The 27336-nt window shown below is 39.7% G+C and overlaps 1 protein-coding gene across 7 annotated transcripts in view; it reads left to right on the top strand.

Annotated features, from left to right (window-relative positions):
• The first annotated feature begins 782 nt into the window (after positions 1 to 782).
• Positions 783 to 27336, top strand: part of ARHGAP29 (Rho GTPase activating protein 29) — an 82552-nt gene continuing 55998 nt past the window's right edge. Inside the window, exons 1-3 of one of the 7 annotated variants that reach the window (XM_079913554.1) lie at positions 783 to 1211; positions 22867 to 23103; positions 25577 to 25615. In XM_079913554.1, coding sequence (XP_079769680.1) covers positions 22899 to 23103; positions 25577 to 25615 — 244 coding nt within the window. In that variant the 5' untranslated portion in view covers positions 783 to 1211; positions 22867 to 22898. Of the gene's footprint in view, positions 1212 to 5681; positions 5854 to 17463; positions 17610 to 22866; positions 23104 to 24300; positions 25616 to 27336 lie in introns of those variants that run through there. The other 6 variants (XM_079913549.1, XM_079913548.1, XM_079913547.1 and 3 more) reach the window with 6 other exon arrangements.

Genomic DNA, 27336 nt, shown 5'->3' with positions numbered 1-27336 from the left:
AGAAAAAAAATTAAAAAAAACAAAATTAAAATGGATGGATAGAACCCTAGGACAAATGGTGGAAGCAAAGTTATACAGACAAAATCTCACACAGACGCATACACATACACACTCACAAAAAGAGGAAAAGGGGAGAAAATCATAAATCTTGGTCTCAAAGTCCACCTCCTCAATTTGGGATGATTTGTTGTCTAAAAGAGGGAAGGTAGGAAAGAAACAAAGAAAGAAAGAAGATAAAGTAAAATACAGTTATTAAAATAAAAAATTATTAAGAAAAAGATTTAAAAAAAATGGACGGTTAGAACCCTAGGACAAATGGTGGAAGCAAAGCTATACAGACAAAATCTCACACAGAAGCATACACATACACACTCACAAAAAGAGGAAAGGGGGAAAAATAATAAATCTTGCTCTCAAAGTCCACCTCCTTAATTTGGGATGATTGGTTGTCTATTCATGTATTCCACAGATGCAGGGTACATCAAGTTGATTGTGGAGCTTTAATCCGCTGCTTCTGAGGCTGCTGGGAGAGATTTCCCTTTCTCTTCTTTGTTCTCACAGCTCCCAGGGGCTCAGCTTTGGATTTGGCCCCGCCTCTCCGTGTAGGTCGCCGGAAGGCGTCTGTTCTTCGCTCAGACAGGACGGGGTTAAAGGAGCCGCTGATTTGGGGGCTCTGGCTCACTCAGGCCGGGGGGAGGGAGGGGCACAGAGTGCGGGGCGAGCCTGCGGCAGCAGAGGCCGGCGTGACGTTGCACCAGCCTGCGGCGTGCCGTGCGTTCTCCCGGAGGAGTTGACTCTGGATCCCGGGACCCCGGCAGTGGCGGGCTGCACAGGCTCCCCGGAAGGGGGGTGTGGAGAGTGACCTGTGCTCGCACACAGGCTTCTTGGTGGCGGCAGCAGCAGCCTTAGCGTCTCCCGCCCGTCTCGGGGGTCCGCGCTTTTAGCCGCGGCTCGTGCCCGTCTCTGGAGCTCCTTTAAGCAGCGCTGTTAATCCCCTCTCCTCGCGCACCAGGAAACAAAGAGGGAAGAAAAAGTCTCTTGCCTCTTCGGCAGGTCCAGACTCCCTCCCAGCTAGCCGCGGCGCACCAACCCCCGGCAGGCTGTGCTCACGCCGCCAACCCCAGTCCTCTCCCGGTGCTCCGACCGAAGCCCAAGCCTCAACTCCCAGCCCCGCCCGCCCCGGCGGGTGAGCAGACAAGCCTCTCGGTGTGGTGAGTGCCGGTCGGCCCTGATCCTCTGTGCGGGAATCTCTCTACTTTGCCCTCTGCACGCCTGTGGCTGCGCTCTCCACTGTAGCTCCGAAGCGTTCCCCCTCCGCCACCCGCAGTCTCCGCCCGCGAAGGGGCTCCCTAGTGTGTGGAAACCTTTCCTTCTTCACAGCTCCCTCCCACTGGTGCAGGTCCCGTCCCTATTCTTTTGTCTCTGTTTATTTTTTTCTTTTGCCCTAACCAGGTACGTGGGGGGTTCCTTGCCTTTTGGGAGGTCTGAGGTCTTCTGCCAGCCTTCAGTAGGTGTTCTGTAGGAGTTGTTCCATGTGTAGATGTATTTCTGGTGTATCTGTGGGGAGGAAGGTGATCTCTGCGTCTTACTCTTCCGCCATCTTCTCGGAAGTCTCCTCGTAAAGGTTTTTGTGAGGGTCAGTTGACGTGATGTAATCCAAAGCACAGGGTCATCCACTGAATAGAATATGTAGGTGAGGAGTAGCTGTATTTGCTTATATATCTAGTCAGTATCTGGTGGAATAGATGAAAGAAAACAATAGCAGAAAATGTTCACCCCTTCACTTTAAAGAAGGAAAGAAATAATTTAAGATTCTAGAGTTATTTATGGTTCTTTCAGATAAAGACTAGGTGAAGTAATTAAACTTGGCATGTGTTAGTATGTCAGTTATAAGCAGCTAATGTAAAATTTTTGTCAAACAAAGCAATATGTTTCTCTTATCTGATTAAAACTTTCAAAATGTTAAACTAATCTTTTTGAAAGATAAATCTAGTAGTTGGGCTGTACTGTTATTTTCTTTAAGCTATTTTATTTATTGATTAATTCCAAATACTTTTCCAGGAGCTGGGGATACAATGGTGAACAAAACAGTCAGAGTCCCTCTCATCATGCCACTGACATTTCCACACTAGTGAGAGGAAATGAAAAATATACAAATAAATTAACAACTATACCAAGTCAGTAGAGGGGTACATGTTATGGCACTTTATGGTATTTAAAGCAGGGTAAGTGATAAGTTTGCCCAACTCAATAAAAGTGCAGAAACCCTGTGGGACATCCAGATGGACCTAAAGGACCGGTGACTTCTGGCTTCTAGGCTGTAGAAACTTAAAAACTACAGTGTGATTAACCATGAGCCTTTAGTTTTCATCCATGTACATGGAGCAGTTTTTGCTGTTATCTTCCTAAGTATGGGAATCCGGGCTCCCAGAATCAAAGCCCAGACTTGCTTTAATGCTTGCAAGATGAGTCCTTGAACAAATAAAATTAACTATTGTAGTAAAAAAAATAAAGCAGGGTAAGGAAGATAGGAGTATCAAAGAGGGGAATGCTCTTTTCTACAGAGTGGTCAGGGAACATGTCAATGACATGGAACATTTGAGCGGAGACTGGAAGGGAGCAAAGAGCATGTCACATATATGGGGCAGGGGAGCCCCTTCCAGGCAGAGGGAACAGCAGAGGCAAGAGGGACCTTGGGGTATCAGGGGAACAGCAAAAAGGCCAGAGAGGCAGAGGAAGAATAAGAGTGAGTCCCCACTATCTTTTTCTAAGAAAAGTATGGTCAAATTTATCTTCATTTTAAGATCGATTTTCATAAAATCCAAAAGATACTCTTCAGTGAACTTCTTTTGTTCTGTGCCTCAGTTTTTAATTCGTAAAATAGGGATGATAGTATTTCATAGGGTTGTTGTGAGGACTGAATGACTTACTAAATATAAAGAATAATTAAGACAGTGTCTAGCACAGAGTAAACCAGGGAGGGCTACTTATTATTACTGTCATCATAATCATCATCTCTTTATTCACAACAATATCAGTAATTCAATTTTTAGGCCAGTAGTATAATTTGGCACCAATCATTAATTATCTGGAGAGCTTCCTTACACGTGTTAGGACATTAGGTAGAGTCATGGTGTGTGGTGACTCAAGCACAGAGGTTTATGTCATCAAATGTCTTATAGAGAGCTTAAAATAACAAACAAATTGGGGCTTAAAATTTAATACCTTAAGCTAGACATAAAATGAGTATGATATCATATCCATATACTCACTTGAGTTTTTCGTTATTTTTTTCAGTCAGTCTTACTCAGTTCCCACTCCTCAAGACAACACAGAATTCTTGGATGTTTGTAAAATCTTTCACATTCATTTCCAGCATGTGGTCTGAATTGATTCCTTGTTTCTCAATTACAACCATCACAGAATCAAGATTAATAACCTGCTTGGTGAGTTTCGTCCACTTTGGAATCTGGAGCCTTTGTACTCACTGTGGCCCATCAGGCTCTCCGTGGTTCTTTCTGAGTGCTCCAGCAGTGAGGGGCAAAGACAGTCTCAGTGACTGGGAACATGCCTGCTTCCATTATCTCTTTTCCTCTCCCAGGCATTTAGCCATGGTTGAAGAGAGTCTGAAAGTGGATTGAAAGGTCACTAATATAACCCCTGTGCTTAGAACAATGCCTGGCACAATGGAGGTACTCAATAAATATTGTCTGGTGGATGATGTTGTGCTCTCCTAAACAGGCTGTCACTGAAGCGTGACTGACAGGAAGAGCACCTGTCCATTGTACTCTCCTTTGGGGCTGGGCTCCCACCTCCATCACTCACGTGGAACATCTGCCTTCATCAGCCCCTTCGCCTCTGGGCACAGGGTACCTGGGACCGTCTTTCCTTTAGACATTTGGTTTTTGTGGCCATTGCACTTGATTTCATTAGTTACAACAAATTGAATAGAGCTTACGGTAAAAAAGAAAATGCATCCTAGAAGGATTTTTATTCCTGGACACACTGGTCAGTCCCTAAACATTCCTCTAGAAAATACTTAGTAGGGACCCTTTGTGTACTGGACACAGACTTAGGTAACATAACGCTGTAGACCTCCACAATCTAATTAGTATAAATAAACATTGGTGTTAGTATAAAGTAAAAGACTGCATGAAAGTCAAAAGTGCCATAAGAATAAGGTTCCATGTACCATATAATATTAAATGGGATGACTAATTTTCAGTGAGAACAGAAGGCTTCAGAGCAGAGGTTGTATTCTCTCTATCACAGAAAGAATGAAGAACATTTCAATAGACAAAGTAGTTATGTGTTATTAATAAATACTATAATTATAAAATAGTTATACTAAACATCTGTCATGAATGTTTCATTATTGATCCAGCATCCAATTATGCCTCTGATTTTTGTTTTTTGTCTCTGATTCCTCATTCTCCAAAGACGTGACCCTGAGCCACTTTAACCAAGAAACATTTATAGGTAAAAAACAAGTTGGCTTATAAGGGTAAATGCTGTGACAGTTTATAGGATTTGGTGGAGGTATTTATTTCTTCTTTTCTTTACCAGACACATGAGCCACCTGTCCCAGATAACAGACTTTTTTTCCTTTTTAAAAATTTTTATTGAATTATAGTTCGTTTACAGCAGATAACAGATTTTTAATGTTCATTCTCAGTTAATTGTATTTATTTTATTGCAAAAATGAGTTACCATTTTCCTCTGAGAATGGTTTTTAATATATTTCTCCCAACTAATGAAGAGGAGTGGAGAATATGGCAGATGTTTGATGTATTTTGAAAAAGGTTTAAGGGGAGGAAGAGATTGAGGAACTTTTCCAAATTCCCTTCCCATAATTTTACCTATTTACTCAGCTAATATTTACAGAGTGCCTGCTATGTCTCAGCATAGATGACAGGAAGGGTGTTCTTGGTAGAGTTAAGTGTTACTACTATGTACTCTATTCAATAGAAACGCTGTACGTTTTTCATTATGATGTGTGATCCAAATCTAGATAAATGCTTTAATTTTTGTTGTTCATTTTCCCTATAACGTTGGTGAGTCCCATCAGTAAAGGAGCATTTAATGGTAAGAACTAAGTAGCATGATTAGGGGGACATGCATTCGACTAGTATTTATTGAGCAACTCCCCCGAGCCTGGTACTGTACATAATAGTTGACGTTTTGGGTAATTTAGTTTTCTGAAAATGACAATCAGTCAAAGACAGAAAAGAGTGTGGCAGTTTTAAAGTTAAGGACAAAATGTATTTTTGTTCCTAAAGGGAGAGGAGGGTGTGGGCAGGGGTAGGACTAAACAAGTTGGGGACCGAATTCCTGACTGGAAGGAATTCAAAATGTCCACCTGAGAAACGTCCGCTTAAACAACAAGGACCTGCTCACTACTGGAGGGTGCAAAAGGTGACTTATCCCTAAGGTTCCTCCGCCTGTCCTGCCGCAAGCCGCACGGGGAGGCTAACACGTCCTACAAGGCTCCGTACAGTTTGCGGGCTGAAGCGAAGCTGACAGCCTGCGCCGGGCGCTCGAGAGCCAGTCGCCGGCCCCACCTGCCGCAGGAGCCCGTCCCCGCCTCCCGGGCGCGCGGGCCAATGGGCTGGGCCCCAGGAGGCGGGTCGCGGCCGGGCGGGAGGTGCGAGGCCGTGGGCGGGGCTGCCGGGGCTGCCGTGGTCTTGGCTGTAGCTGCAGGGGAGGCGGCGGCGGTTTGGCCGGGCATCCGCGGGCCGTGGGGGATGGGAGCGGCGAGCTCCAGCCCTCGGCGGCGGCGGCGGCGGAGGCGGCGGCGGCGGCCGTGAATGTCGGGCGGGCATCCGCGTCCGGGACGCGGGATGGAGCGCCGCGGTGAGTGGAGGGTGGCGGCGCTCGCTGCGGCCGCGGCTGGGGGCTGGGGTCACACGCGGCGGCCACCCACGAGTCGCCGTCCAAGGTCCGGGCGGCCCAGGCGGCGGCAAGGGAGTGGAAGCAACTTAGGGCTGCGCTGGTGGCTGGCGGCGGCGGGTCGGGCCGGTGTCCCCGGGACTCCTGGTCCTCCGGGAGGGGTCCGACTGGACGGGGGGCGCGGAGGGCGCGGCAGGAGCGGAGGAGCGGGGAGGGCAAGAGCGGGCGTTGCAAGGACCGTCGGACCCCGCTGTCCCCAGTTAGGCGACGCCGCCCGGCCGCTGGGGAGAGGCTCTCGAGGCGGACTTTACTCCTTTTCCAAGTCCCAGCTGAACGTCTGTAGCCCTTCTCCCTTTTCTAACCACATGCCCTCATCTGCCTTTAAGCGGAGTTCGGGCGGGGGCTCCTTTACTCCTCCCCGCCCCACTTTTGATTTCCTTAACCGGGTCTTCACATTTGTCGTCTTTACTTGGGATGTTTTCGGAAGTTTGGTGCCCTTTCTGAAATTTTATTCTGACAAATACAAAGGCTGAGATAAAATAACAAACACCTCGTGTTCCCTGTCTACCTTTTATCATACTTCGCCTCACCTAGGCCCGGCTGTTTATTTCTTTATTTTTGTTGGGGGGGTCGGGAATGAAAAGTAGAAAAACACTCCCCTTTCTACCCAAGTGCCCTACTCTGGTGCATCTCTGTCTGTCTTCACACTCCTCCCTCCCTCTCCCACCACCGCGACCCTCTCTCTCACACCCCTGTAGCCGTCCTACACACACACACACACACACACACGCACACACGCACGCACGCACACACGCACACACACACACACACACACGCACGCACGCACGCGCGCGCTAACCCAGCCTGGTCCTAGGGCAAGCCCTGTGCTTTGCGAAATAGAAGTTGACAGGCGGGGGGACTGCAGCTACTAAGAGGAGAGGAGAGCGTATCCCTGTGAGTTTGTTTCCCAGGCTGTCCCAGGACTCCTGTTCCAAACCTCAGCTCGAGGGACGGACTTCCTTTGGCCAGAACAAAGTAGCCAGGGACTCTCCTTGTCTTTGAGCCCCTCTGACATTTCCAGGGTCTATCTCGCTTTTTCATCACCACTCCTCTTTAGAAACGAGGGGGAGGTTTGTTTACCAACTACCCCCACTGGTGGTATTTTGGTTTTTTGTTTTGTTTGATCTTCGACATCCTCTATCTATCTCTAACGGTGGATCTTTTAGGAGCTGTTAGGAGGGGAAAGTTCCAAGACGACGGTGGAGCCAAAATAACCAAAGAACTTTTTGTTGCACATTTACCTTTTCCTTTTCTCTTCTTTTTTGACAATTAGTTTTGCCCCTTTGTTCGGTTTGAGGGAGGGGAGTTTCCTGTTCAAGAAAAAGAATTCATAATTATTAATATGAAAGTGAATATTTAGAAGAGTCAAGAAATTACAAATCAAATTATGAGTCTTGGAGATTTAAATCCCTTTCTTCAGAGATTTCTATAGGCAGTTGCCAAGAATGCATACTTAGAAATGCTTCCTGATTGTAGGAACTGTGCAAGTGAGGAACCTGGACACTAAAGCTTCATTAGTTTTATGGTAAATAGCTTTAGTCTCCTGATTCTGAGAAAAGTTTTAGAGTGATTTTGAAGGGAAGTAAGATAGACCTGGGTTGAAAATGTTTCAGTCCCCAGATTGGCAGGAGATAAAACTTTGGCTGAGATGAAGAAAGCACTGTTCTGCAAATCTATGGTGGCTGGTCATTCCTGCTCTGCCCACCTCCCTAAAATAGAACATCCACCTAAATTATCAGCACCTTCACTTCCCAGCTGTAAAAGCCCTTGACCTAGGAATGTGTGCTACAACCACTGCTGTTGGTCCCAGTGGTTAGTACTGCATTGAACAAAGCTCATGCCCAGAAGGTACCCTGGAAAGATTTTCATTCCTGTACCATTGGTGATGCATTCAGCATTTGCTCAGAAAATTTAGTGTGATCCCACTCTGTGTTAGACAAGGTCCTGTGGAACCTTTCAGTCTATTGGGTAGAAGTAGGCAATTCCAAATAAATAGGGCCCAAGGCATAGTATCTTGGGTTACCTGAGAAAAGTATGTTGAATGTCCTATGGGAAAGTTAAAGGGATGATTTATTTTCACTGGAGGGAATGAAAAGGCTTCTTGGAAGAAGTGATGTTTTGTGTGATATTGAAGTTAATTAAGAGAATGATTTTAATAAGCACAGAAGGCAGAAGGATCCTTCGGGGCAGAATTGCTGGTTATCTCTAATACATACAAGGATATCACTGATCAGCTTCCATGATTCTGCTTTGAAGACTATTTTGTTTGTTTTTAATTTCCCACCTCATCTCCAGTATGATGATGAGCCACAACACAGAAAGACACATTCATGTGTAAACAAACAAGGAGGTTTAAAAGGAAGGTTAGGAACACGTTTCGATATGGTGAGGATTTTTGTGGAGGGTTTGCAGTTTCTTCCTTGCCTTTATCATTACTCTGATAAGCAAAAGAGCCATTTGATGATATTGCCTCCCTAGGATAAGGGTTTTTTCTTTTTCTTAAAAAATGTTCCAGTATTTGTCACTGAGAAAGTTTTCAAATACCGTAGTCTTCCTTTCTAAGGAAGAAAATGGAAAATATTTTGAAAAATATTAAGGGAGAGAGGAAGTTGAATTTCAGGGATTATTCAAACAGAACCTTCTACAATTTTACTTTTAATTTACTTATCTGATATTCATTGAGCACTAAAAAATGATAACAGCTTTTTATACACTATGAGTGAGTTTTGACAATTGTATACACTCATGTAATGCCCGTAATCAAGATACAGAACATTTCCATTACTCCAAAAAGTAATGCTCATTTGGAACTCCCCCCACCTCCCATACTACAACCCTGTCATCAGGCAACGATTCGTGCTTTTTGTTACTAAAGATTAGGTTCATCTTTTCTAGAATTTCATGTAAAAGGAATCATACAGCATATATTCTTTTGTGCCTGACTTTCATTTGGCATAATGTTTTTGAGATTCACCCATGGGTTTTTGCTACGTCATAGATATTTATTGTTAAGTAGCATTTCATTGTAAGGCTATATCACAATTTGTTTAACCATTTATCTGTTGATGGACATTTGGGTTTTTTCCAGTTTTTGACTATAATGCTACGTACATTTGTGTACAAGTTTTTGGATGACTGTATTTTTCATTTTGGGAGGGTATATAAAAGAGTAGAATTCCTGGGTTGTATGGTAAATGTATGTTCAACTGTATAAGGAACTGCCAGGCTATTTTCCAAAGTGGTGTTTACCGTGTATAGCAGCAGTGTGTGGGAGTTTTAGTTGCTCTAAATCCTTCCTACACCAAAGTTGGTATTTCAGTCTAGCTAAAATTGAGAATTCCAGTAGATATTTAGTGATATCTCATTGTGGCTTAAATTTGTGTTTCCCTGATACTAATGATGTTGAGCACTATTTCATGTGCTTATTGCCCAGTTGTGTATCTTCTTTTTTGAAGTGTCTGTTCAGATCTTTTACTTATTAATTTATCGTGTTATTCACTCTATTATTGCGTTGTAGGAGTTCTTGATGTAATTTGAATACAAGTCCTTTGTCAGATATTTTCTCCCAGTTTGTGGGCTTAACAGTTGTCTTTCAAAAAGCAGAAGCTTTAAATTTTGATGAAGTCCAGTTTACCAGTTTTTTTTTTTTTATGGTTCTTGATTTTTGTGTCTGAGAAATTGTTCCCTGGATTTTCTCCCAAGTTTTCTTTTAGAATGGGGATCTTCAAACATATTCTTAAAGGACCAGATCATAAATATTTTAGGCTTACTGGCTACAGCACCTCAACCAATCAACTCTGCTGTTGTAGGGCAAAAACAGTTATTGACAGTACATAAACAGTTGGGCGTGGCTGTGTCCCCCCATAACTTTTTATAAAAACAAGCAGCTGCCTCCTCCAACTCCAGTATTTAAAAGACTGATAGTTTTAGGTTATATGTTCAGGTCTATGACACATGTTGAATTAATTTTAGGGCATGCTCTGAAGTAAGGATCAAGGATCATTTTTTTTCTCATATGGTTATCAAGTTATTTCAGCACCATTTATTGAAAAGACCATCTTTCCCCCTATTACTTTAGCAGCTTTTGAAAATCAACTGATTATATTTGTGGGTCTGTTTCTAGACTCTATTCTATTCTGTTGATCTATGTCTATCTCTATACCAATATCACACTGTCTTGACAACTGTAGCTCTATAGTAAATCTTAAAATCAGGCATTGTGAATCTTCCAAGTTTGTTCTTTTTTCAAAAATTTTTTGGCTGTTCACATTTTTTACATATTTATATACATTTTAGACTCAGCCTATCAATTTCCATAAAAAAGCCAGGAGGGATTTTGTTTGGGATTGCTCGAACCTATAGGTCAATTTAAGAGAAAGTAAAGTCTTAACAGTATTGAGTCTTCCAGTCCATGAACATGGCATACTTATTGATTTATCCAGTTCTTTAATTTCTTGCCATTAGTGTTTTGTAGTTTTAAATTTAGGATCTTGCACATGTTTTGTCTAATTTATTCCTAAAAATATCTTGTTTTTTGATGTTATTATAAATGGTATTAATTTCTAAAATGTCACTGTCCAATTGTTTGTTGCTAGTATGTAGAAGTAAAATTGATTATGGTATATTGACCTTGTAATCTGTGGCCTTGCTATATTCATTTATTAGTTGTAGTACCTTATTTATAGGTTCCTTAGGATTTTTGAGGTACACAAACGTGTCAACTTGTAATAAAGTGTTTCACTTCCTCCTTTTCAATCTGAGTGTATTTTATTTCTTGTTCTATTGTACTGGCTAAGACCTTCAGTAACAATATTGATCCTGATCTTAAGGGGAAAACATAGTATTTCATTACTGACTATGATGTTAGCTGTAGATTTTTGTAGCTGTCTCTTATCAGGTTGAAGAAATTCTTTTCTCTTCCTACTTTGGTGACTGCTTTAATCATGAAAGGTTGAAGAATTTTGTCAGATGCTTTTTCTGCATCTGTTAAGATGATCACGTGGTTTTTCTCTATTGAATATTAAACTAAGCTTGATTCTTGGGACAGACTTTCTTGGTTCTAATGTATTATTCTTTTTTATATATTGTTGAGTTTGACCTGCTAATACTGTGTTAGGAAATTTGATCTGTAGCTTTCTTGTAATATCTTTGTCAGCTTTTGGTATCAGAGTAATGTTGACCTCATAAAATGAGTTGGGAAGTTTTCCTGCCTCCTCTATTTTCTGAGAGTTTTTGTAGGACTATTTTATGTGGTTCAATAGATTTCATTAGCGAGGCCATCTGGGTCTGCAGTTTTCTTTGTGAGATATTTTAAATTATGAATCCAATTTCTTTAATACATATAAGGGTATCCAGATTTTCTATTTCTTGTGTTAGATTTGGTTATTTGTGTCTTTTAAGACATTTTTACATTTTATCTGTGTTGTTGAATTTTTTGGCAAAATTGTTTATAACATTCTTTCGTTTCCCTTTTAATATCTGTAGGGTCTGTACTGATGTTCCTTATTTCATTCATGATATTAGTAATTTGTGTTTTCTCTCTTTCTGATCAGTTCAGCAAGCTATTTATCTATTTAATTGATATTTTAAAAAAAACAACTTTTAGTTGATTTTTTCTGTTATATGTCTTCTATATCATTGATTTCTACTCTTACCATTATTTCCTTCCTTTTACTTACTTCCTGTTCAATTTGCTCTTTGCTTTCTAGCTTCTTAAAGTGGAAGCTTAAATCATTGATTTTAGGCCCTCCTTTGTTTCTTTTTTTTTTGGTTGCATTGGGTCTTTGTTGCTGCACATGGGCTTTCTGTAGTTGCAGCGAGCGGGGGCTACTCTTTGTTGCGGTGTGAGGACTTGTCATTGTGGTAGCTCCTCTTGTTGCAGAGCACAGGCTCTAGGCATGCAGGCTCAGCAGTCGTGGATCAGGGGCTTAGTTGCTCCACGGCATGTGGGATCTTCCTGGATCAGGGCTTGAACCCGTGACCCCTGCATTGGCAGGTGGAGTCTTAACCACTGCGCCACCAGGGAAGTATCCCTCCTTTCTTTTTAATAAAGCATCTAAAGCTGAATATTTCTCTAACCACTGCTTTTACTGTGTAACTTACCCATTTTGAAATATCGTGTTTTCTTTTTTATTCAGTTTAAAATATTTTCAAATTTGCCTTGTGAAAATTTAACCCATGGATTAGTTAAAAATATATTTTATAATTTCCAAATATTTGAGGATTTCCCAATTATCCTACTGTTATTTATTCCAAATTTAACTTTGTTTGGGTCAGAACATACACTGTATGATTTCAGTTCTCTTAAACTTATTTGGACTTATTGTATGGTCCTACATATGGTCTATCTTAGTGAATATTTTATGTGTATTTGAAAAGACTGTGTATTCTGTTGTTGGGTAGAATTTTCTATAAATGTATATCAGGTCAAATTGGTTGATAGTATTATTTAAAATTTCTATATCCTTACAGATTTTCTCTTATTCTTTTTTTTTCTTGTTACACATTTTTCTTTGATCCACTTTTTTAAAAATTTAATTTAATTTTTAAAACAGCAGGTTCTTACTAGTTATCTATTTTATACATATTAGTTATATATGTCAATCCCAATCTCCCAATTCATCCCTCGCCAGCTCCCCCACCCCCGCTTTCCCCCCTTGGTGTCCATACGTTTGTTCTCTTATTTGTTCTATCAGTTAATGAAAGAGGATTGTTGAAATCTTAACTATCATTGAGATTTGTCTGTCTTTCCTCACATTTCTGTCAGGTTTTTCCTTGTATATTCTGAAGCTCTATTTTTAGGTGCATACACTTTTAAGATAATGTCTTTATGATGAATTGACTCTTTTATCATTATGAAATGGTACTCTTTATCCTTAGTAAAACGGGTTGTCTCATATAATAGAGCTACTTCTGCTTTCTTATGATTAGTATTTGCATGGCATATCTTTTTCTGTGGTTTTACTTTCAACCTATCTGTGTCTTTGTATTTCAAGTCTGTTTCTTACAGGCAGTTATGTAGTTGAGTCTTAAGTTTTTATACAATTTGACAATCTCTGCTTTTTTACAGGGGTGTTTAGAGTATTTATATCTAATGTAATTATTGATATGATTGGGTTTAAGCCTATAATCTTGTTGTTTGTCTTTAATTTTTCTCATCTGTTCTTTGTTTCTTTTTTTTTTTGTCCTGCCTTTTTTTTGGATTAATTTTTTAAAATTCCATTTATGTCTTATTAATGTTGGCTTATTAACTGTACCTCTGAAGATTTTAATACACATTTTTAACTTATTATAATATACCTTCAAATAATATTATGCTATTTCACATATAATGTAAGAACCTTACTTTGATTTCCCTCCTCCCTTAATTTTTGCTATTGTGATACTTTTTGCTATCCAGCATATGTTGTAAATGCCACACACATTGTTATTACTTTTGTTTTAAATATCAGGTTTTTTTTTTTAAGAAATTTACGAAATGACGCTTGTTTTGAAGATTTGTTGGGGTGAGTCTAGAATACTATTTTAGTAGGGCTGGGTTAGATGTACTACTAACACATGTCCTTCTGGGATCTCTCCTTGAGTATTCAATAGGTCTCTCTACTCCGGCTGATGAACACTCAGAGGTCTCCCAGACCTGCGAAAGCCCTGGGAATTGTTCAGCTACAGGTCCCTGGAAATTCTTTGTCTCTCCTTGTGGGGATTCACCCTATACATATATAGCTTTGTATTCAGCAAGAAAATTAAAGAGTTGCCTATGCAAATTTCTGGAGCTCTTCTTCTGCCTACCTTCTTCCTATCTGGTACTCTGTCCTACAGATTCCAGCTGTCCCAGTCTCCCTGCACTATGATCCCTTTCTCCTCAACCTAGCAAGAGTACCACACTCTGTTTGGCTTCCTTCTTGCATGCCATGGTCTAGAGTGTGTCTCCAGGCAGAAAGTTGGGGTGACTGTAGGGATCACCTCATTTGTTTGTGATCCCATCTCTCCAGGATCACAGTCCTGTGCTGTTTGTAGTCTAATGTCTGAAAACAGTATAGTGGAAGGGCAAGTCTGATCTCATTTATTCCTGCACTTGATGTATTTGAAATTTTAAGACTTTTTTTTTTAAATCTGGAGATTTTCTTTTCATCGTTTTCCTTGCAATTTGTTTGTTTAAGGAACTGTTGTTTGCTCTATAAAACGACCCACAGTCTAGATTTTACTGAGTGCATCCTGTGATGTAATTTAATATATTCCCTTGTCTTCTATATTGCTTATAAAGTGGTAATTGGGTCTAGAGCAAAGTTTCTCGACCTTGACACTATTGGCCATTTGGGGATGGGTAATTCTTTCTTAGGGGTAGAGGTAGGAGGGCTCAGGCATGCTCTCTTGTGCAGGTAGGATGTTTGGCAGCATCCCTGGCTCTATTCACTAGATGTCAGTACAACTCCTTTCCAGTTGTGACAATCAAAGATGTCACCAGACATTGTAAAATGTTTTTAGAACCATATTCTGTTATGAAAAGTAGGCTACCTGAACTACAGAATCAACTTCAGGAATATGAAGATCCTTACCCGGCAAAAATAGCAATACTACCTATGTTCACACTGAATAGAACACATGAAAAAGATTTTAACAATATGCAAGTTGAGGCTTCATAGAATGACAGAAGAGCAATATCACAGAGGATGTGATTTCTGTTTTAGAAGGGAAAAATACTAGAGACAATAATAACGAAAAATGGTAAAAACACAATTTTAAGATGTTGTACTTCTACAATAGATATACAGATGGTTTTAATTTTTTTAACCCTTTATAATTTAATTATAAACCAAGAATTTTGGAGTTGCAAAAAGGTATTGTTTCAATAGTGTACTTTTCATACTTGAAACTTACTTGTGTGACATAAAATTTCTTTAAACAAAATGCAAGTTAGGGGGAATTAATAAAACAACCCTTTTAATTTAAAAGTGAACTACCATTTTTGCTAATGTTTCCAAATATTGTATTCCTCCTTACTAAGGAAAAAGAGTAGAAAAGATGACAGATAATTAATCTATTTTTTTAAAAGCTATAAGAGGAGGACTGGGATTGAGAGACTTCTCAAAATTTTCCTCAGATAACCGTACTTATAATTTAATGGTCTAATATTCGTTGACGATTCACTCTGTGTTGGTTCTATGCAGAATAATTGGTTGTTTTGAGATGGTTTAGAGGTAGATCTGGTGGGAAGGGTCTTGAGATTAACCCAGAGCAGATCCAAGGGGCAGACTTTCCTCCCTTGAGTTCCCTGAGGGTTACCCTGCCTCTGCCTTCCATGGCCTTCAGAATCCTTTCCTCTTTCCCCCATTGGTGTCCTTCAGTTTAGTCATCAGTGGCTTCCATGGTGAGTGTCCATGGTGCATCATTCTCCTCCATTAGGATTTGAAGGAACATTTGGTTGTTAGGTGTCCCCAGCATTTTTAGTGCTTTTGATCTGGCACAGTTATGTTTAAAGTTTTTAAAAATTAAGCAAAGATAAAAGAAATTACAATAAATAGAAATTAAGATAGCTCTACTATCTGCAAAATGATAGTAGAGCCCAGGTAATCAAGGAGCCTGAGGTTCTCATATTTATCCTTTCCAAGTAACAACCTAGGGCCCTAATTGGGTTTATTTGTCCAGAATTGTTTGGGTGTGAAAGGTGTCCATCTCCCCTTTTTCTGTCCATGGGTAGTCTCCCTATTTCTCTCTCTCTCTATCATTTCTGTCTCTTTTCCTTATTCTGTCTGCATCTTATTTTCTCTTTCTCTGCCTCCATTTGTCTCTGCATCTTTCTTGGTCTTCTTTCTCTCTTCTCCACAATTGTTTCTCACCTTCTCACATCTCTCACGGCTTTTTCCTCTCCTTCCCTCCCATGTGCTCCTTTCTGTCTCTGTCACACCACCACTTCTACCTCACATACCCTTTCTCCCCATGAGGATCTTGTGCGAGACATTGTTCAACTTTAATAAGGAAAACAATTCTCTTTATTAAGGAAATGGTGATAATGGAGTAAGAAAGTAAAAAATAATTAATATACAGGTATTTAAAAATAGATATAAAGGAGTGTTTGAGATTGAGTGACTGCCTTATATTTCTTCCCCAAATCTTCCTTATGATTTAATAAGGGTTGGGATGCTCCAGCCCCCTTTTGCCCTGGGACCCCTGACCTCTCAGTTTGTTTCAGTTCAGGGCATCATCATTTTCCATGGTGAGAGTCCATGGTGCATTGTTCTTTTTATGTGTGGTTAGAAGGAGAGTTTGGTTTTGAGGTTTCCTTAGTGCCTGTGGCATGTCCTTGGTACTGTTGTGTTTGGGGTTTCAAGTGGTAAATTTGTGTAAGCTGAGTCGGACAATTCCAGTGTGGAGCTAAAATATCCAAGACGCTGAGCATTTTCATATTTATCTTTTCCAAGTAGCACCTGAAGGGCCAAATTTGCTCTGTTTCCCCAGCGTTGTTTTTAGTATAAGGGTTCAAAGATATGAGAGATGTTCCTCTTCTCTTTGCCAATGAGTGTTTTCTCCCTATCTCACTACTTCACTTGTTGGCTCTCTCATGCTCACTTCCATTTTGTCCCTGTAAGTAGGCAGTCTCTCCTTTCTCTTTTATTTCTCAATATTTTCTCTTTCTGCCTCCACCTGTCTCTGCCTTCCTTGGTTTTGCCCCTCTCTCTCCCTATGTCTGCAGCCCCGCTTTCGTCCTACTTCTCCTCACACTCTCCCGTGTCTTTTTCTGCTTTCTCCCACATGCGATAATATTTTTCTCTGCCTCCACCACTGCCGCCAGCCACCCTGCCCATGTGCCCTCTGTTTCTCCATCAGTTCTTTCTGAATGTTCCAGAACTGAGATAACTAATGACGAGGCTTGTTCTCATGAGTAGAATGATGTAGAAGCTTTCAGCCCCTGCTGCTTTCTTTAATTAGTCCATCTTTCTCAGACATATTTCTCATTCTGAGCGAGTTTGAGAGTGCAGTTGAAGTAATATAGGTCTAAGTGGAAAATATGACCCTGTACAGAGGGCAGAGTAGTTGGCTGGTTTTGAGGAAGTTTATTCTTCCGGAAAGGAGCCAGGCCTGTGTTACACTTTACCTGTGTGGGGTCTTGTTTTTGTTTTCTTGAGTTGGAGAGAGAGGAACGAGGTGGTCAAAAGAAGTACCTCATAAAAAATGTAGATTGCTCATCCAAGAAATTCCGATTTGCCAGATGAAGTCATCAGGTGACCTGTTCCTAAGGTTCCTCCGCCTGTCCTGCCGCAAGCCGCACGGGGCGGCTGACACGTCCTGCAAGGCTCGGGACAGTTTGCGGGCCGAGGCGAAGCTGACAGCCTGCGCTGGGCGCGCGAGAGCCAGTGGCCGGCCCCACCTGCCGCAGGCGCCCGTCCCCGCCCCCCGGGCGCGCGGGCCAATGGGCTGGGCCCCAGGGGGCGGGCCGCGGCCGGGCGGGAGGTGCGAGGCCGTGGGCGGGGCGGCCGGGGCTGGCGTGGTAGTGGCTGTAGCTGCAGGGGCGGCGGCGGCGGCTCGGCCGGGCGTCCGCGGGCCGTGGGGGATGGGAGCGGCGAGCTCCAGCCCTCGGCGGCGGCGGCGGCGGCGGCGGCGGCGGCGGCGGCCGTGAGTGTCGGGCGGGCGTCCGCGTCCGGGACGCGGGATGGAGCGCCGCGGTGAGTGGAGGATGGCGGCGCTTGCTGCTGCTGCGGCGGCGGCGGCAGGGGCCTGGGGTCACCCGCGAGTTGCCGTCTGGGGTCCGGGCGGCCCAGGCGGCGGCCCGGAGTGGAGGCGACTGAGGGCTGCGCTGGGGGCCGGCGGCGGCGGGCCGGGCCGGTGTCCCCGAGACTCCTGGTCCTCCGGGAGGGGTCCGACCGGACGTGGGGCGCGGCGGGCAGGAGCGGAGGAGCGGGGAGAGCACGAGCTGTGGCCCTGAGCAGATGATGAAGATAATAAAAGCAAACACATAGCACGTCCCACGTTCGGCGTACAGTTTTCTAAGAGCGCTACACGTTTTAACTTCACGAGAGTTCCACGATTATTTAAGTTTTCACACGGGGGAAACCTGCCGGAACACACAGACTCGTAATTGGCATAGTGTGATTTAAAGTTGGACAGTTTTGCTCCAGAATCTGTGCTCCCTACAGCTACAGAGTCCGATCGGATCCTGTCCCACCCCCCTGCCCTGACAGCAGCCCTCAATTCATCTGGGTCTCTGTCCCGAGATATCTTAGGATTTCCGTGGTGCATTGTTCTCGTCCCTGTCTTTTGAGCTGAGGGAGGGGTGTTTCGTTCCGAGGCCTCTTGAGCCTCAATGTTTTTTCGCCAATTCCGTTGTGGGCGTGTTTGGGGCTTGACTTTTTTTTTTTTGACGGGTGAGCCCAAGTCTGAGACGTTTCAAGCTGGAGCGCTAGTGGTTCACGAGACTTGTGTCTCCATATTCATCTTTTTTGACTCTCTTCCTCAATAAAGAATTGGCCTGATACCTCTTCGGAGAGGAGGACTGTTAGTTGCTAAAGGCGGGAGCTGAGCGCCCCTTGCCGTTTCTCCAGGTGTCTCCGAGACGGTATCTCTTGTCCATCGCTATCAGTGCCTGCAGCCCTTTTTGGTTGCTCCATGTTCCCATTCTGTATTTAAATTCTGGGATGGGGAACGTGGTCTTTGGCATTGGGTAGTTTTGGAGAGCCCTGCCTGTCAGGAATGCTGGACATTCTGGAGGTGTGGGAGGTTGGGCAGCTTCATCTTCTTTAAACGTGCTGAATTCTAACTGCCCAGGAATGAAGTGTATGTGCGTTGCACGCCTTTCTTTAGAAATTAGTTATTTGCATATTATTGATAAAACTTTTTAACATGCCCCATTCTGTTTTTGTGAAACGTGCATTTAAAAAACATAATGAAAGACCTCCAGAATGAATTTTCCTGATTTTTAAAAAGCATCTCTAGGTATCAATAGATTATTACCAATCAGAAATTTGTTGAAATAGCAGATTTCAGAAATACATGGTGGTTTTTCCTGAGATAGAAATAGTAAGATAGGGAACTATTAAGTACAGATATTTGGGTTTGTTTTACTCTTCAATTAGGCAGCCATGTGCCTAAAATGAAAATACTTCTGTAAGGATACATTTGGGGAGGAGGAACATGGGGCAAGAACATTTGATTAACACAGGCTCCTGAAGTCTTGGAAAAGCCACATTCCAGGGTACCAGAAGTTAGTGTTCACATTTCTAATACACATATTACTTAGAATTTAGAATATATAGAGAAAGTAGTTTGGCACAGTGATTTTCTCTTTGCTACAAAGTTCTTTGCGAAGTGGATAAAATGCTTTTTTTTTGTTGGTGGTTTGGAGTTGGAAGAGATGCAGAGAATTAGGAGAGTTTCACAAATATTTTGCTCAACAGTCTGTTTGCACAGTTCAAACTTCACTTGGAAGCCATTTAGTAGGCTTCCATGAAGTCAGTTAAGTTTCTGGAATTGTTTCCAGTCCTATATTTCTTGCTCACAATTTACAGATATACTGTAGTGAAGTCACATTTTGTTCATTACTTACGTATGTTAACAGTCTCCCACAGTAAAGCACGCTAGTGATAATGGCTAACAGTTATTGAGTCTTCATGAAGAACCAAGCGTTGTGCTAAGTGCTTCCCATATTATTATCTCATTTAATTAAATTTCCAGTTGCAATCTGTTAGTAACTACATTTTATGTTACCACCAACTAGAGGATGTTCATTTTGGGACATGAGAAAGTAATGCGGATGATCTCGGAAAGTGTATAACCTCCAAACTTTCTCATTATCATAGTTCAATTTTGTGAAAGCTTGGATTAACTTTAAGTTAACATTTTTTTCAACTGTAATGTTTCCTTCAGTTTGAAATATGAAAAGTAGTAAAGTATATGTAATAAAAGTAGTACATTGCTCACCGTAATCTTGACTAGAGGTAGAGTATGACCCCTTTTAGTTCCTCTCTTCCCCATCGTTTTTGTTCGTTTACAGACATTCTTAGTCTTGACTAAATGTATTCATGCATTTCTGAAACACTTTTTACAACTTTGGGCTACTAATTTGACAGTTAAAATAATTTTTTTTTACTGAAATAGGTGAATTGAAGTGAATATCACAATCGAAGCTTGTGATATATGCTTTAAAATTTATAACCATCTTTTTACCAGTGACAATGACCAATTTTCTAATTTACTAAACTAAAAGCCATCAAAATTAATCAGAGTGACTTTATTAAGTAAGCTGCAAAAGTGATGAATTAAGCTAATAGTCTTCTCAATTAGCGATTTGTAAAAGAGCTGCCCAAACAAGGCACTTGAGTGTTTTGTTTGTTTTTGTTGGAGGGGAGACTTAGGACAATTTGGGGAGCACTATTATTATAGCTAAGTTCATTTTAGAAGTTATTTACACATTTAAGGATTAATGTTAGATAGGTTTGAAACTAGATTAAATGTAGAAATTGCATTTCCAGAAGTAATTTGAGATTAATAAGAATACTGAATAAAGGAATTTTAAAAGCCATTGAAGAAGTGTCAGGACACCTTATTTAATAACCAGAAGTAGAGAAACAATAATAGAAATCAACCTTTGATTTCAATTTTATGTACTCCTGCCGTTACTCAACTTCATATGCTTGGTTTTTTGGTAAGATACTATTTTAGAGACAGATTTTTAAAAACCGATTCTATTTTCCGTTCAAAACACTGCAACAATCCAAAGTTAAACATTTTTATTTCTGTAAAAATTAGTTGAAACTTTATAAACTTTTAAAGTTTATAAATTCATTATAAACTACTTATTTATTATTATTCATTATTAGTTCTGCAAATTCATCACTCATTCTGTGGACAGTTTTGAGTTGTTTATCCCTCATATGCGAAGCACTGTGCTTTAAGCAGAGAACGCTTGGTTAGCAAACATTGGTCATGATTTTGAGATTATAGTCTGGATAAGGAGACACGAATCACCTATGAGAACTTCGATAAGTGCAGTGATGAAAAGTATAAGATGGTGCAAAGCATATAACAGGAGATTCTGTTCTAGTTTGGTGGTGGTGGTGGTGGTTATGGGAGCAGGGGAGGTCCAGGAAGGTTTCTTTGAGGAAGTGATCTTTGAGCTGAGATCAGAATGAGTAAACAAAGAGGAAGGAGTAGTCCAGGCAAATGGAGCTGCATATAGACAGGACCCTGAATCCAACAGTTGGTGTTTCTCAAGTTGTAGGGACAGAACCCATTATAATTCTGAGACCAATTTGGTGGGTTGCAATCGGCTTTTTAAAAAATGAAATGGGATAGGAAAGAAAACATCTGAGTACATCACCTGGCTCCTTAGCCAGAATCTGTTTTATGTTTACGCATTCCTACACACACACCACACACAAACATAACATACTTAATGTGTATACTGGCTCCACTGTGGGTCACGGTAAACAAATACTGTTGGAAAAATGAGAAAGAGGTGTGTGTGGCAGGAGTGTTAAGTGTTGAGTAGGAATTGTGACTCCAGAGGACGTTGCAGAGGTAAGTAGGAGCCAGATTTCATGCTGAGCCTTGTAGTGCACGATAGCATCTCACTTGTCTTTGGGAAGAGTTTTGAGCAGAGAAATGACGTGATGAGATTCATGTTTTGAAAATGTACTCACTACATTTGGAATGAGACAAGAATGGATGTGGAGAGATCATTAGGAAATTAGTAACAGCAGCTAGACTACTCCTTCCTCTTTGTTTACTCATTCTGATCTCAGCTCAAACATTTGAAAAATGTTTTAATAATGCTTGAGCTAATTCAATTCCTCCAGTCATTTCCTTTTTGATTTCAAACAAAATTAGGACTTTTAATTACAGAAAGGTAAAAGGTAAGGATGAAGCAGAAACAAACTAAGATTTTCTTGAGTTCCAACTATGTGCCAGGTTTAGGCGTTTTAACATATGAAGTCTTTAAACTTTGAGTTCCCTTTTAATCTTCATATAGCCTGTAAGCAAATTGTACAGGTCACACATTTAGGAAGTATTCAGTAACGATTCAATTCTCAATCTTTCTCATAACAAATCTTGTATTATACCACCCTGAAATTACCAAAAATATTGGTCCAGTAATCATACATTTATTTGTTCAACCAATCCAGGTGTGTCAGATTAGTGGACATCTTTAGAACTTGTTTTCAGCAGAGAAATGTTCTTGATGAAAGGTGATAATCCGGAATATATGTGTGTGTGTGTGTGTGTGTGTGTATGTGTATATGAGTTTGCATTATTGAGAACATACTGTACTTGAATTTCTTTTATGTGTTGGACACTTCTATACCATTGTCTCTTAATGCTTACAATAATCTCATGAGGTAGGTATCGTCAGGATGTTATTTCCATTTTATAAATGAGTTTACCAAAGTGAGGAGATTAACAGCTTGTCAGGTCACGCATAGTAAGTGATGGAGGGGGATTTTGAAAACAGGTCTTTCTTTTTTCAAAGCTCATATTTCACCTTTATTTTTGAAGGTGATGTCATGGAGGGAGAATATTTTCTTCCACTAATTGACATTTCAGAATAACTTTTACAGTTTAAAAAATTCTGTACCTTAGGAGTTAAGAGGAAGTTTATTAAGAGCATGGGTTTTGGTGACAAGGCAGATGTGGGTTTAAGTACCAGTTCATTTATCAGCTGAGAGCTTAAACAAATTATTTAACCTCCAAACCTCAGGTTCCTAACTTGTGAAATGAAGAGAATAGTAGCTTGCGTATCATAGAGTTCTCAAGGTTATTGGCACTTAATAAATGGAAGTTGCTTTATCAGTAATACAGGGTTTGTTGTTGTTGTTATTGTTTTAAATAGAATATTGAGGCAGGCTTTGGGCTATTTGTGAAAATCTAGTATAATGTCCCCTGATTAATGTAGTATTTGTGTTTCTCTCTTTTTCTCACCCCCTTAAGGAGTTCCGTTTTTTTGACTGTTATATGAAAGGATGATTGCTCACAAACAGAAAAAGACAAAGAAAAAACGTGTCTTGTCAACAGGCCAGCTCTCTACTGATGTTACAACTTCTGAAATGGGGCTCAAGTCCATAAATTCCAACTCCATTTTGGATCCTGATTACATCAAGGAGTTGGTGAATGATATCAGGAAGTTCTCCCATGTGTTACTATATTTGAAAGAAGCTATTCTTTCAGGTTCGTCAACTCTTTTCTCTTAGCATTCTTACTGAATAGTTTGTAAAATTTAATTGCCAGCCTAGCTACAGATAAGTGTATACACAGTAGTAGCAACAGGGTATTCTGCTTTAGTTATTCTGTTTTTTATTTTTTGCCAAATGTTTGATGTTTACAGTGTAAAGTATTTTATAATCAGATACAGTGCAATACATAGTAGAAACTTTGGTAAGTGAGGGAACAGGAATCCAAAAAAAAAAATTCATTCTTTGGTTCTTAAAAGTTGGACCCATTTGACATGGGAGATTTTTAGATAATTAGAATTTTAGCCTTCTTGTTAATGGTAACACAGTGCATTGATTGGTCTTTAATAAGCAGACTGATGTTTTTAATTTACATTGTTGACACTTCTGCCTGGATTCAGTTTTCTATATTGTTCCTAAAAGAATCTAAAATCACTGATTTGAGTGAATTTTTTCCTCAAAAATCAAACTTAATTCTGTTTTGCTATTCTCTTCCTCAATTAAGAGATAATCACAGACTTTATTCTCTGTCTAGTTAGAAATGGATAATGGAGCATGAGACTTGATTCTCCTGAAGTAAAGAGCTCTATGTATTTGTACTCCCTGACTTGATCTTAGTACTTAAGTCTTTCAACTTTCCGTGCCTCTTTTATATCTAATTTTGATGGCAATGGTAATTAATAATCATACAGTTCCTATTCTTTTGTAATAAGTAGCAGTTTAGTCCATATTCATAAAGGTATGTCTGGATGTAGAAAAATGAAGATTCCTAGTGTTACTTATATGAGACCTTCTGAGACTTCATAGACATTTATAAGATTTCCATAAATATTTTCTGTGTTTATAAATTAGATATTCATTTTCTGACATGCGTTCTGAAAAACAGAAACTGCAACCATGTCTTCTATTTGTCCTAAATGCTGCTTTTAGGAGTTTATTTCTAACCTGATTATAATTTTCAAGTTGAAATGCCCAAAATACCTGGACTTGAATTGTAGCCTCAAAATTTTAGTATTTGAATTTTCCTTAAAATGACAATCACATAAGCCATTCTTTTGACACTATATGTATGTTTTTAGAAAAGAATTTACCTACACTTCTGTTCATTTTAATAGCTTGAGTTTGAAGTCTAATTATGGATAATTAAATGGTAATAAAGTTATCTTGTTAATGTGGAAAGATATTCTAAATACATTAAGCATTATACTGGTAACAGATTCATTACTAAAATGACACATCTGCCATTTATTTAAAGAAGCATAGCTTTGTAATAAAGACTTGTTTTTAACTGAGTTACTTCTTTTAAATTTGTTTTTTAATTCACATACAGTAAAATTTACTCTTTTTGTTGTAGCTGGGTTAATTTTGAATTCGAAATTTAAAATGATGTGTTAATTAACAAATCATTTACTTCACTTTAGGGTAAAATCTGATTTTATTTAATGTATCAATAAAAATAGGTTTTCATTAATATAAATAAGATTTTTAGTTAGGATATCTGTTTGTTTTTGTTTTCCATAGGAGATTTATATCATTTGAAATCCTCATCTCGCATATTTATCCCTTGTTTCACAGATTTAAAATGATGGTAATTTAAAGCAAGTTGGACCCACTCCTTATCTCCACAATATTTTTATGAGTTTTAATTTGTGAGTAAACAGTTCATAGATTAGGAAGAAAGAGGACTGAAAGCTGATCCTAAGTGAAAAGAAAAGAGAAAATTGGTAATAAGTATAAGACAGCAAAAGGAGATTACCTTTTGAGGTAAAAGGGTATGTGTGGAAATATATATTTTAGGAGTGTGTCTGTACTTGTCTCCGTGTTTTATTTAATTTATTTAATTTATTATTTGTTTTTAGACCTTTTATTTTATATTGGAGTATAGCCAATTAACAATGTTGTGATAGTTCCAGGTGCACAGCAATGTGACTCAAGGAAATATATTTTTTACAGAAATGTAATATTAAAAATCCGAAAGGATGTTATTCTTTTAATAAGAAAACCAGTACTTCATAATTTAAGACTTGATTATATTGCTAATAATAAAAAAGCTTGCCGTTTATGAGTGGTAAATTAATTTAAAAATGTGAAAACCATCTTTTGGGTAACCAACTCTCATTAGTAGGCAGTGGCCAGAGTATTTTCATTAATTTATCTTTGGATTGATTTTAATGCTTGGTTTTTCAGTCAGAGTTAAAAGGATTTATGTATGCCATCTCAGAATAAATCTTGGATTTAGCAAGAATTTGTTTTCTCTGTTTTTGCATCATTGTTATCAAAATCTAGAAATATATTCTTTAGTTTATTTGAATTGATAGAACCTTTTTTGTTTGTTGTTTTCCTTAAGGGAGTATGTTAAACATATAAATTAACCTCATTATAGATGGCAAGAAATGCTACATAATAATATGCTTCTTTAATTTTGCTCATGATTTTCAGCTTGAGTATCATACTATTTATTTATTTAATAGAATTATTACAACAATCACATGAGATCTTCAGGAAAACAGGTAAAAAGTTTAAATTCTGCAACTATTTAAGGTGGTGTTATTATATATGTTACTGGACGTAGACATAGGCCATGCTTTTGTCTCTGGGTATTGAGAAATATCCCTGGACTTCTGCTGTTCTTTAGTACCAGCATAGTTGTAAACTGTGGCCACTGTTTTTATTTTGGAGTGAGGGATCCTTGTCAATATTGTATCAGCGGCCTTGCCCGTATTTTGTCTTTTGCCTCCTTAAAAGAAAGAAACCAAATTTTTGGTATTGTTTGTTACTTTTCAATTCATGTCAGTTGGCTGTTAAAAAGCTAAAAAGTTAACTTTTAAGAATATAGACTGTGGGTATACTAATCACCTTTTGATGTTATCTGAATACCATTTTCTCTATGTACTTTACCTGTCATGAGGCAATGGTGTATAAAATCACTTGACTACTGCTTCAAGTGTTAAATCATGTTGTTGAGACTAGGCTTAGGTTAATAGCTTTGTGATAGGTTTATAGCCACATTTCCCTTTCCTAAACTAGTTACAGAGATGACATATAATTGTATATGGTGCTTCACATTTTACAGAGTACTTTTACATACAAACGGTATTTAATCATGCAGTCCCCACAAAGGCAGGTACTTTTAGACCTGTTTCACAGATGAGTTGTATGTATAATTTAGATTATGTGATTTCATCAACCTCTTATTGCTGATAAATAGTGGTTTCATTTGGAACCCAGAGGTCATGAATGCAGAATGGTGTGTTCTTTTCTTGCTATCTCAGCTGCTTCACGTGGCAGGTACTATAAAAACACTGCTCAGTTTCCATTATTTCATTAACCAATTCTGTTTTCCGTGGGGTTTATCTCTACCTGCACTATCCAATATGGTAGCCTCTAGACATATGGCTATTTAAATTTAATTAAAATTTAAAATGCAGCTCAGTTGCAGTACCACGTTTCAAGTGCTTATTTGCCACCTCTGGTTAGTGGCTACCATTTTGGATGGTGAAGTTATAAAAATTACCATCATTAACAGAGATTTCTATCAGACAGTGATGGTATAGACATTTGGCATTTATCAATCTCAAGAATATTGAGATGAATTTTTGAGCTATAAGTATTTTTGATTTGTATAGCATGAAAAGGAAACCTAGAAAAAGTTGTTATTGGAGCAAATTAAAGAAAATTTTACCTAGACATAGGAATTCTTGGAATCTCCCTCAAATTGCCTTTGGAATGTTAGCTTTCATGCCATTCTTTGATTTGAACTAGCAGATCACTTTCCAAGCATTTTATACAAATTGGTGAGATTGGTAGTAAGGAATGGCAGAAAGAGCTCAGGAAAGAGAATCACACAATCTAGGTTCTAGGCCTAGTTCTGCTATCAACTAGTTTTGGAATATGGCTTAAGTCATTTAATAATTTGTTAAGAATGAGGCACTTACACCAGATGCTATCGATTTTATAATTCTGTGATCCAAAAATTGATTAGAGTTGGAAATTCTACGTTGTTCGGAATATTGACAATTCAAGGCTGAAGAAAACAGCTAAGTATTTGTTTTCAAACTATGTAATGCATTTTAGAGGACATTCGCCTCCCACCAGTCTGTAGGATTTTTTTTTTTTTTTTTATTCGGCACGCGGGCCTCTCACCGTTGTGGCCTCTCCCGCCGTGGAGCACAGGCTCCAGACGCGCAGGCCCAGCGGCCATAGCCCACGGGCCCAGCCGCTCCATGGCACG

The sequence above is a fragment of the Stenella coeruleoalba genome, assembly GCF_951394435.1.
Source record: "Stenella coeruleoalba genome assembly, chromosome: 1".
Classification (NCBI taxonomy): Eukaryota; Metazoa; Chordata; class Mammalia; order Artiodactyla; family Delphinidae; genus Stenella; species Stenella coeruleoalba.
Note: the sequence above shows the minus strand (reverse complement) of the source record. Positions and strands in the feature narration are given on the sequence as shown.